The following is a 12,418-nucleotide window of genomic DNA, read 5'->3' as shown; positions in this document are numbered from 1 at the left end:
ACACACACACACACACACACACACACACACACCGTCACTACTGAAGCTGCAGTATTGAGTGCGGAGCACAGTCAGAGCTTTGTACCGAACACAAATTCCACAAAATACTAATGTCATACTCCTATGTGCCCACTCCTGAAGCTTTGCTATGGAGCCAGTAATGAGCATCAATCCTGCAAACACACACACATACTGAACAAACACCCTACTTACTGTCGAAGCTCCTGTGGAGAGCGTTGAAGGCAGACTGCAGCGACCTGCCGGCTTCTCTGATCAGTCCCTCGGTCTCTCGAGCGCTCAGACCTCCCAGGTTCTCCTCCATGGTGCTGGTACAACAAGTTGGACTCTGGGGACACATCCTCAAATGCTCACCTGGCAAGATGGGAAAAACACAAAGACAAAGTTAACTAAGTTAATAGTTAAAAAAAAAAAACTATTTTAAATACTTTATTCATTGCATATGTCAGCTCTTTTACATGTATTTGTACCACCAAATCAACACCAGGTTTAAAAATATGAAGTTAAAGACAAAGTGATTGATGATGCAGGTGTATAGTTTTTATTATCAACACTTTGGGATGGCTCTATGGCTCTGTGTATACATGGCAACTGATCATTCCACCATTTTGGTCTTTCTGGTTTATTTTGGACTGACGTATCTCAAAACTGTTTGCGTTGATTGGCATGTTTTTTTTTTTTAACAGTCATTCATGTCCTTTTCAGGATGAATTGTATATCAATTATTCCATGATGCTTTGATCTAACGCCTTATCATCAGGTCATCAATTTAAGGGTGTCCAATCATTGGTACATGACTATAATACCTTCAAAACTAATGGCATTTCCATCAGCTTCAGCTGTACGTTTTGTTTAGTACTCATTAGCAAATGTCAGCATACTAATATTCTCAGCTAAGTCAGGAAACATGCCAAACATCCACATGCTAGCATCTTGCTCACATCAGTCTTAACATCAAAGCACTGCTGTGCTTATAGCATGTGATTAAAAATAAAAATTCTCAATATAGAAGCAGAGCTGTAGGAACAGAGTGTCACCTGGTGAACTTAACTGTACATGCTTATTTTAGTGGGAAATTTCCTACAGAAATTCTTCCAACATTTTTATGGAAATATTCAGATAAAAATCTACTATAGTATGAATAACTCTTTTAGTTTAGCCCTAGTCAGTTAGAAATCAAAGGTTTATAGTTTTAAAAAGGGTATAAGGTTAACAGATTTAAGGATTTAGAGCGGTAGATCCTGCAACCTTTTTGGTTTCAAGTTGACCAGTTGTTGTCTTATTAAAAAGTAATTTAACAAAAACTGAAGATAAGACAAAAAGTATTAAAAAAATGTACTTATTGTGTGTAGCAGAAACATGTTTCTTAGTATATTTAGACAATGACACATTACAGGAGTTGTAAAGAAGTAATCAGACAACATTCTGCTTCTATATTACTAAACGAAAATAATGAAATACTTTTAAAGAAACTAGTATTTAATATTGAGTATTTGGATACTAGTGTGTATTGTTTTGCTAGTGCATACTTAATTTTACTGTTATATTAGAGAGTACATGATTTGAGTGCCTCTCACACCACTGCATTAATAATTCATTGGAATCCTTTTAAAATAGTTACCAACCACAAAAGCACTCTGTACAGTAAATACAGTACACTTGATTTAAATATAGCAACCAAGTTTGTTTTTCAGTCATACATTTGATGTGTTAATCGGAAATGTCACTACTACAGTTGCTAAAATAAATGTACCTGTGGTGGACAAAAAAGCACAATGAAGTATAAAGTGGCGTACAATCTATATGGTCATGTTCAGTGGAAGTACCTAAAATATGTACAGTGCAGTACTTGAGTAAACTAAATGTACTTGTTAAATTGAACCACTGCCCCTCTCTTATTTCAAAATATCAAAATAAAGGCTGAGTAACTTATTCAACCTTCTTATGACTGATGTTGTGTCAGCACAGGAAAAAATGTTTGTATGGCCAGAAGTGCAACTGGTCATGACACAACCAACCTGAACCTGCATCTTGAAAATATGAAAATGTACAATAGGAGGCCAGAAAATGTCCTACCCTTACTGGGATACTCCCATGGGGGACGCAGTGCACCAGACAGTATAAGCAGTCTGCAGCATCAGTCTCTTAACAGACTCTGTGTGTGTGTGTGTGTGTGTGTGTGTGTGTGTGTGTGTGTGTGTGTGTGTGTGTGTGTGTGTGTGTGTGTGTGTGTGTGTGAGTGTGTGTGAGAGTGTGTAAAACGGCGTCATCACATGTTAGCTGTGAATTTTCACACAACTACCACAATCCTGTCAATCTAGTTTACAGAGAGAAGTACTGCATCACCTCCACCTTTTTGTGTTTATTTGTTATTATGATTTGTATAGGTGGAGGAAAATATCAATTCACAAGTTTTATCTTTTTTTTTCTTCAAATCAATTTACAGAATCCAAGAATGTATTTTTGTACATTGTTAATGACTTTAACTTGGCGGATAAAAACAGGTAGCAAATGAGGGAACACTGTGCACACCCCAGAGTCATCTTGTAGTTCATCTTCAAAGTTTGAGACCATTTTGGATGTAATTACTTAAAGGTGCCCTGCCACACTAAACCATTTTTATCTTTTTGAAATATGTTAGGTCCATACGTGCTTGTGTTATGTTGTGAATTTGAAAATTAACTACTACCTCCTCTGTCAACTCTAGCCACTGAAAAGAAATAAGTGGAGAAATCAGACCAGTTAAAACAGCTGGTCAGTCTGAGCTCATTACTATTCATGAATTCTCCCAGTTGCGCAGGGTGAAGGATACTGATAGCCTGGCTCTCATTGGATAGCTGGTATCCAATCAGAGTCAAGCAGCTTAGTTTATTGAATATGAATAAGAACTGGCACAAATTGAGCTGAGTCTTCCTGCAGGCTTTCTATACAACACAAGAATGGCTTGAAACAAGGTAACCAAGGCAATTTTTCCGCAAATAATGTTACAGAGTCCATGATAGAACAGACATAGTGATGAAATCTGTGTGGCAGGGCACCTTCCATAATTAGCTTTGCAAGACTAAGTTGAAGTATTTTGTGAATAGATTTGTAATCCCAATTAGGCCTTCACGATTTGGGGAAAAATATGAATGACAATTTCTTTGCTTAGAATTGATGATTGATAATTGATCATGATTCTCTGCCACAAAGTGTAATGTTTATTGCACACATGAAGCATGACACTGCAAAACAAATTGGCAGTACCAAACAGATTTTTTTGGCATAAGACAGAAGAAAGTAGCAACTTTTGTGATCCAGTTGGCTAATAAAATGAAATGAGAACTGAAGTAATGTAAAAATTAAATCGCGAACAAAGGTATTTCAAGATTACAATTTTGTAACGATTTATCGAGCAGGCCTAATCCCAAAAAATGGGAAATTAAAGTTTTACAGCAGACAGAACGGTTTGTATTTATACCAAGGGCTGGTTCGTAATTCAGCCTCTACAATATAAAACCAGCCTTCAAATTTTAGTCAACTGCTGCCGTGGAAAACGTCAATATGTCAAAAAAAGGGTGTGATGAACAGCCACAGTATGATTATAGATTATATTTCAAATTTCAGCTTGCCTTAAATCAATATGACTGACACATTCTGCCCTAAATGGAGCATTCTAAGCTAAGGAAGAGAGAAGATGAGAGTTGGGACACAGCTGAGATTTAAGGTATTAATCAATGTTGTTTTCTTTGATCAGGTCACCTCTGTGAAAACATCTTGGAGCGCTTCGACGATTCCTCTGCTGGTGTTCAAAACCACACCATCAGTGTTACACATGTGTGTCAGAGACCACAGACAGCATCTTTGCGCACTCATGTGCTGCAGCTAATGTTAGCATTTAGTTGTTGGTTTGCTTACCAACCTAGACTACGCAGGGCGGTTACCGCAGACACATATGCTTTACTGCATTCCTGGGCTGCTGGGTAATGGAAGCAGCTGGCATCCTGCTATAAAACCTTAATTTACTTGAAAAAGACAGAACTTTGCACAGCGGTGAGACACAAACTCATGTTTGAAAAGCAAGCTTGCACACATGCTAATACATGCAGACAGATGCATTACAGAAGTTAAAAAGACCAGGAGGTCCAACTAACTGCTGGTTATTGTTGGAGGAAATCAAGTTATGCACAACTCAGGGGTGTTTATTTCAAACACAGTACATATATTACTTGCATTATGTGTAGGTTTATTTTATTCCTGAGAGACTATGAAGCAGATATGATAATGATGCAAATAGACAAAGAGAGGAAAAAAGATCACCCTGAAGAAACACAAGATGTCTCTCATATCCATGATGACGTTAGTAACAATGTCTAGGTTGGTTTGAAACTGAAATACAAGAAAGCTTATTGTGAAAGCCACTAGCCTGAAAGGCAGGCTGGAGTATTTCTGTTCTTCTGTGATAATTATGTATCTTCTATTACAAAGAAATGTGTGTGAGAAGTCTAAATGGTAAAATGCAACTGGTGGGAAAGAAGGACAGAAGATTAGAAATTACCGCGGGTGAACTCTTTAAAGTGTTCTGTTTCCCAGACCAGAATTTGGTGTTTGGTTCACACCAGAGTTCAAATGACCCAAATCAAACCAAACCAACCAAAATACGCCATGGGTCATTTAGAACAAACCAAACAGGTCTCAGGTGTGAAAGCACCCTCAGCAGTTCGCTTCCTACAACGCTATTAGTAGTTATTTATTTCAGGCTGTTCTCACTGATTATACGTAGGAGGAGGAGGAGACAAGAGGAGAAGAGAAGAGAGGAAAGGAGAGGCAGAATGAAAAGCTTATTATCATACAGAGGTGGGCAGATGCGATGATTCCTTCACATGTGGTTAATGAGATTTTCAACAGTTTCTTTTGGAAGGCATTTTTGGTGTTGTACTTAGTGATAAACAGGAACTGTGGCAGGCAGTTTTAACCTTCTAAGAGGGCTTCGAAGAAATGATTTACCAGAAATAACAACTGTTCTTTCGCTCGAGTTCTAAAACGGAAATTGTTTAAGATACAGTAGAATTACAAGAGCACAGAAACACACAGAGTTATAAAGACAATGTTACTTTCTGCCCGGCAGCGATCTGATACTGGAAACTCCCTCTGGGCTAACACCAAGAAGTGTGATAGTGTGCGTCTATTTTTTTTTAACTTGGGCTTTTATTTTTAACTTTACAGTTTCAAATGACAAGTTGAAGTGCAGAAGAAAGAAAAAAGGCATAGGCAAATGGCAAATGGTAGGGGCAGTGCATAAAGAAACATACCTGTCATTGTCACTGCATGCTTGATTTAGGGGCTACATACAAGATACTAGTGATCCACAGTTCAGATGGGCTTCTTCTTAGGTACATGTGTGCAAAATCCAAAGTTGTTGGCTAAAAGAAGTTAAAGATGGAGTATAAGATATCTCTTCGGTTCAGTGGTGGTTAACCATCTGCAGCGGAGGTATAAAGATGTTTATTGCTTCCTAGAGGGGACCTGATCAGCAGAAAAGCCTTTCCTCCAGCTCTGTAAACAATGACGACAGCTCGAGACTCCGCAGCTACAGAAGAGTAACAGTAACAACAGTAAATAACTAATCTAACTTAAAAACCTCTCGTCTAACCGTTGCCCACTCACATTTCATACATGTATGAATGCAAAGGTCAGCTGGGCTCTTATCAAGTAAAATTGTGCTTTATATTATTATTATAATCATCATTACAATCAACTCGGAGTGCTCAATTAGTTTGTCCACAGCCTTCTATTTTTGGCCTCCTCTTACATTTTACCATCAGCTCAGGGACTCAAACCGACAACCTTATGGCCTCAATCTGCTTTCTATAAAATCTGAGTCAAGGATGTAGTCAAGGAAAAATCCATTTAAACTCGGATTACCATGCTTATTATTTGAAGAATCGTTTTTTTTTTTTTTTTACCTCGTTAGACTGGCATGAATCCTAAATCTTTAGCATTGATTATGTGGAAACTTCTGATGTAATATTTATGGGTATAAAAGTTAATTTAATGATATTGGGCCAAATTCAAGATCAAAGTTTCCCACAGCCCTTCTGGACTAAATGTTGCATTGCAGAAACAGCGGAACCTTGTTCTGCTGCAGGGTATTTTGCACTTAATCTTTGATGAATCCATTTAATTCGAAACTTGTTTTTGGTTGTTCCTGCAGACATTTAATGGCTTACACAGGTCGCCATGGAGACCACATCAAGACAACATTGAATAACCATTCATTTCCTTTTTCCATCAAAAGCATCTGGCTCTCACTTTCTTCTTTCTGTCACACCCTCCTGCTCTGTCTCCCTTTTAAATCGCTGCATTCCTTGTGGCAGGACCAACATACCTGAGCCCGTCTCGACAAGTGAGTCAACAAGCAGCAGGCGAACAGGTACCCTGCATCGCACTGCAGGCGGACAAGAAGCTATCCAGCCAGGCTGCAAAAAGCTGTTGAATCTAAACCGCACAGTGAACATACACTTCTGAGGAGATGTGCTTTCTGCATGTTGTTGCTAAGAAACATCTATAATCCCAAACTCCGCTCAGACATTTGTAACTTACACAGAAATAAATTGAAACTCAAATCACACTCACATCCAGCCAAGCTCTCAACCTGCCAAGTCAAATATAGGCTTGGCAACACCTACATTTAATCAAAGAAAGAACATTGTTGATACAGCAATTAATTTTAAATTAAATTGTTAAAAAAACAGCTGTCTGTTTCCACCCTACCTTTGTTTGACACTCATAATCAATCATTTTTTTTTTTTTTGTTAGTGTTATGGTGCCATGTTGCCGGCTTGTATGTGAGACACAGGAATAGTTAGTGGTTTGGCTTCTAGTTACATAATCTGATCATTTGTATTTACCCTCTGGTAAAATGAATGTTTTATAATGGTCATGGGAAGATTTTTGCTCTACAAGTTGTTTATCTATGCTACATGACATGACTAGATGATTTGACCAGGCATTCATTATTGACTGGACTGTTTGCAGAACTATCAAACAATTTCTAAGAGAACGTGAGATAGATAGAACTCTTGTGACTGAGCTTAAGTGGATTGTTTTAGATTGCAATAAACTGACCTAATCTTTGTTTAGTATAGTTACAACTATACCTTAAAGGTCCCATGGCATAGTGCTCTTTGGATGCCTTTGATATAGACCTTAGTAGTCCCCATATACTGTATCTGAAGTCTCATTTCCAAAATTCAGCCTTGGTGCAGAATTACAGCCACTAGAGCCAGTCCCACAATGAGCTTTCCTTGGTATGGGCCATTTCTGCGGAGGCTGCGGGGGGGCATTGACCAACTGCCGCTTTGCTCATTTGAAAGCCATGATGTCTCTCTATCATGGGGGTGCCAAATTCTCTGGGTGGGCAAAACAGAGAAAGCGGAGGTAACATTGCCACTATGACCTCATAAGGGGCCAGATTTCAGATCAGCCCATCTGAGCTTTCATTTTCTCAAAGGCAGAGCAGGATACCCAGGGCTAAAAAACTTATAAAGTGACATTTTCATGCAATAGGACCTTTAAGAGACATCAAACATGATTAGGTACAGTGTAGGTATATTAATTGCAGGTAAAAATAGCAATCATAACACTTCATGTTTCACTTTACTTCCCATTAGGCTTTTTTTGCTTCATACTTACATCAGCATACCTTGTTGCTGCTTTTTGAATTACTTTAATAACTTGCGGTTTTTGGTTTTAATTGTCAACACCTTACAGTGGTTAAGTTCAGTCAGTTTATCTCCTAATTCAATCATAAACCACTATGTATACACAACAAAAAAATACATCTTTACAGGGTAAGATTGTTACTACTAAATACAAAAGGGCACATTTTCATCATTGTATGGGAGCTTTTACTTACCCGCACGCACACACACACACACACACACACACACACCCCTCCCCTTGTGGCCTTGATAAGGTGGATCAGGGTCACCAGACATACAATTAAGAAGATCAAGTCAGATTCATAATATAAGCTTTTATCCATCTACACATGCATGTACAGATCACACACACACATACACACACACACACACACACAAACACACACACACACACACACACACACACACACACACACAGATCACAAACACACACACACAAACACATACACAGATAGGGAGACATTTAATGTCACTTACACAGACATAATTCCCTGAGGCTGTAGGTTATGCTAGAAGGAATGTGCACACAAGACAATCTCTGATCTTTATAACACACACACACACACACATACACACACACACACACACACGCACACACACACACACACACACACACACACACACACACACACACACACACACACACACACACACACACACACACACACACACTCACATAGTCACATTCACACACAAACACACACACACAAACACCACCGTTTTCACTAATGGGTGCTATAAAACTATTAACACATATTTTTGGTGTTTTAGAAACTGTAGAACACTGCTACTAAAAGAAGTTACTATCCTCACTCATCCCCTGGTATTTTGAATCCAGACCTGACTCCAGAACAGCTTGATTTTGCTATTGTAACTTTAATCATAACTAAGTATCTAAATGGCAAAACTCTGCTTAGAACTTAAAGTATTTTTGGTACCAGGAAAATTTCAAGATTGATTTAGTTTTATCTGAGAAACTCAAGCAATGTTTCCAATATCTAGGTTTGTTGAGGCATCTAGCAAGTTAAATGAGACGTGGAAATCCAATTACACTCTCAGCCACAAAAGTGCTTCATCACACATATAACCTGCACCAACACTGCAGACTAATCTTCCACATAGGTGGAACAGTACGCACTGACCCTGAATCAGCACACTGTAAAGCATAACTGAAGTCTCTCAAATGACTAGTTTCCAGATGTTAGACCATTGCTCAACCTGTTTCAGCTGCTGACAAAGGAATAGAATTAGAGTTTGACAAACAGCTCTCCTGTAGGTTGGAGCATTACTCTTGTCCATAAAATGAAATAATTGCTCTAAATAATTCCAGTTTATCACAACATCAGTCACACTTTCATCATTTATATCATAAATTAAAGGTAATTGCAGAGAATTGGAAACGCTGCTACATCGCTAAACAAAAGTCAGTCCACCAAAAGGTCAGGAAGAAACACAGGCAGTGAGTCAGTCAGTCTCCACATTAGCCAAATCGATGTCTTATTAATCCGTTTGAGTGATGTTGGCTACAATATGTTGGCTCCCTGGTTTGTTTGTCTAAATAATCCAAAAACATTGATAGAAAAAAAGGCTGAGGCTGATACATCCTACCATGCTAATATTTTGCTGGTATAATTTCAGCCTGGAACACTCACTGATGAAAAAGGCCGCGAATCACAAAGTTATTAGAATTTATCCAGGAAGGGTTATTTGGACATATGCACCAAATTCAGTCAAATACCTGTTGACATTTCACTCAAAACCAAAAATGTCAACCTCCCACTGGTGCATTAGACGAAGATTCAAGGGATCGCCAAAGTCGGCGGGATTCCTTCTGTGGTGATCAGGACTGAACAAAAGTCCATGGCAATTAATTTAATTGTTTTCGAGAGATGTCTAGACCAATGGGATGACTCAACCATCAGACCTACATTTCTCTCCATAGAGCCACACCGCAAGCTGGCTGAAAACAATAAAATATAAAATAACATTGTTTCCTTATGATAGAATAAGTGTTTAAGTCTGAAATACATTATTGGTCACAATTATCATTGAAGTCATTAATTTTTGATATCATTCAACATCCCATTTGTTGGAATTAACAAGACAGACTTAGAGGCAGATCACGTGACCACATCTTTTACTTAAATATCTTCTCACTCTGTGGTCCATTTAGCCTTTCTTTGAATTTTTCTCCTCAAATCAGTTTCTATCGCTTCTTATTCCATCCCACCACTCCCTATAATGTCCCTACCTCATTCCTTTCATCCACCCAATACCCCTTCGCTTTCTTCCTTCCTTCCTCTCTCCCGCTGAGATGAAAGTTTCTCATAGGAAGTGTCCTTGCACCTTGTTACCGCGGTAACAGTCTGTCACAAAGCAACTGATCTGACCTCTGACCCTTGAAGTTGTTAGGACAGGCACATCCACACAGTACAGTACACATGTACAATATGTGATACATGCAGAGCAACAATCTTAGGTTATACTGTGCTCACATTTAAAAGAAAATGTAAAATCTGTGGTAAAAGATGTAACTACCACTCTGACACACACACACACACACACACACACACACACACACACACACACACACACACATGCCCTGAGTCTGCCCCAGCTCTGCCATCACAGACCACATCAAAGCGGCTTATTGCTGAGGAGTAAAAGTGGCGCACTGGTTTGAATTTATTCCCTTCAGTCAGACGTTTATTTGCTGCTTCCCTTTCTTAATGAGCGTCTTGCAATAACCCTGTCACTTACAGCGGCAAATAACTGCTACCTAAATGAGGGTCTGACGGTGCAACTGTGTGCGTGTGTGTGTGTTTCCATCTCACACTCTGTTAAGGGCACCTGTATGTGATTTAACGTTCCACATAGCCTTCCTCCCAAAGTACACTTTTACCTTTTTACTATCCACTGAAAAGTGAGGGGGGAGAGGAGGAGAGAACCACAGAGCGCTAATGATGAAAGAGGAGAAAGATGGAGGGATGAAAAGGCAATAAAATAGAAATGAAAGGAGAGGGAGAGGGAGAGGCGGGAGAGAGGAGTGAAAGATTATCAGTGGAGACTGAAGAAGAAGCAGAGAGACAAAAACAGGGAAATGAAGTAAATTACAGAGCTGTAATCTACTCCTGTAAGTGTGTGATAAATATCTAGCTTACATACGTTTTCAGTGATTTTGTGACTGAAAGATGAAGAGTAAGACTAAGACTCCTCTTTTTTGCTGATATATTCACAGTTTCTCACAAATGACTGCATAATTGATTGACACTTCATTGAACATGCTTCTTCCTCATCACTAAAAAATGACCTCCAGTGCAGTTTTGTGACAGTTCATCACAATTTCTCCACAGCAAGCATAGCTATTCAAGTCTCTGGTCAACATGCAGATCAATGAGGCTGCTTATCTTGCAGCTTATGTTAATATTTGCATGTGTACTGCGAATGCTGCAAAAGTATCTTGTAACTGCAAACTTTACTCAATGTCAAGGTGAAATGATTAGTCGATATTTTAAGGATGACTAATCTCTCTCTGAACAAACATCCCCTGATATCTGTGTCTATAGTGTGAGTGTTTGCTGCTTTGTTTTGTCTCATGTGATCATTAACTAACATTTTTTTCATACTAAGTGAGATGAATACACCAACTTACAGTTTACCTACAAAGGGGGCTGTTCAGTTTTTTAGTTGTCATATGACGGCCATTATTATCATTAAATCCTAAAATTTCACCCATTTTCAAGAAGTTTCTATGTCAGCCAACCAAAATTGTCCAAAAAAACAGTGGTGTTTGAGCGAAATGCTAACATCAAAATGCTAATAATGATAACATTCCCCTCTTTCTCATTCTTTAAATAACACATTAACCACAGTCGACAGATGAAATATTGTATTTATTGGTCCCCCAATACAGGCATGTTTAATGACAAAAAACAAACATGCATCTCCAAGGAATGGAAATGTAATTGAGACCAGACTTGAAATGAAAGGGTAAGAAATTAGAGAATGTGAGTTAAAAAAATACAAACAGAGAGAGCAGGAGAGGGAGGTGTAGTGTAACAGTTTTTGTGGGGCAAACCTTTCCTTATTTTATACTATTACTGAACTAAAAATACCACACCACTGCACAGTCCAGCCCTTTCTGCTGCCCATCAAGTGTGTGTGTATGTGTGTGTGTGTGTGTGTGTGTGTGTGTGTGTATGTGTGTGTGTGTGTGTGTGTATGTGTGTGTGTGTGTGTGTGTGTGTGTGTGTGTGTGTGTGTGTGGGCATGTGTATGTGTTCACATGGCACCAACTTCACCGTATAACACCATAATTCTATGTCATTTCTGGGTGTAGTTAAAGGCTCTTAAACTAACTACTACTTTTACTCCCCTTCACTGGGTCTTTAAAAGTGCCAACTGGTGTGAGGCATGCTGCAGAGATTCTATGTCTGACGGTGCACGTTTGTGCAAGGACACGGATAATTTAGTTAAAGGCAAAGATCAAGTGAGCTATCTTTGACTGCTGGGATTATCCCTTATTTACAGTTGAACGTAAACAGGAGATTGTGTCTCCCTGTGACAAATGAAAAGAAGACTTAAGTCAGAAATAATGACATTTTCTGCAAACGTTAACATACTAAGGGTCAAACAGACAGAAGCAAATAAGGACCAACTCAGAGAGAGAGAGTGTGTGAGAGAGAGAGAGAGAGAGA

The 12,418-nt window shown here is 38.8% G+C and overlaps 1 protein-coding gene across 1 annotated transcript in view; it reads right to left on the bottom strand.

Moving 5' to 3' along the window:
- The window catches only part of LOC117950826 (glypican-1-like), a 33,838-nt gene that overhangs the window by 9,052 nt on the left and 12,368 nt on the right, over positions 1-12,418 (bottom strand). The window contains exon 2 of the mRNA XM_034882172.1: positions 214-372. Within this exon, the coding sequence (XP_034738063.1) occupies positions 214-372 (159 nt within the window). The remainder of the gene's footprint in view (positions 1-213; positions 373-12,418) is intronic.

The sequence above is a fragment of the Etheostoma cragini genome, chromosome 9, assembly GCF_013103735.1.
Source record: "Etheostoma cragini isolate CJK2018 chromosome 9, CSU_Ecrag_1.0, whole genome shotgun sequence".
In the NCBI taxonomy this organism is placed as follows: domain Eukaryota; kingdom Metazoa; phylum Chordata; class Actinopteri; order Perciformes; family Percidae; genus Etheostoma; species Etheostoma cragini.
Note: the sequence above shows the minus strand (reverse complement) of the source record. Positions and strands in the feature narration are given on the sequence as shown.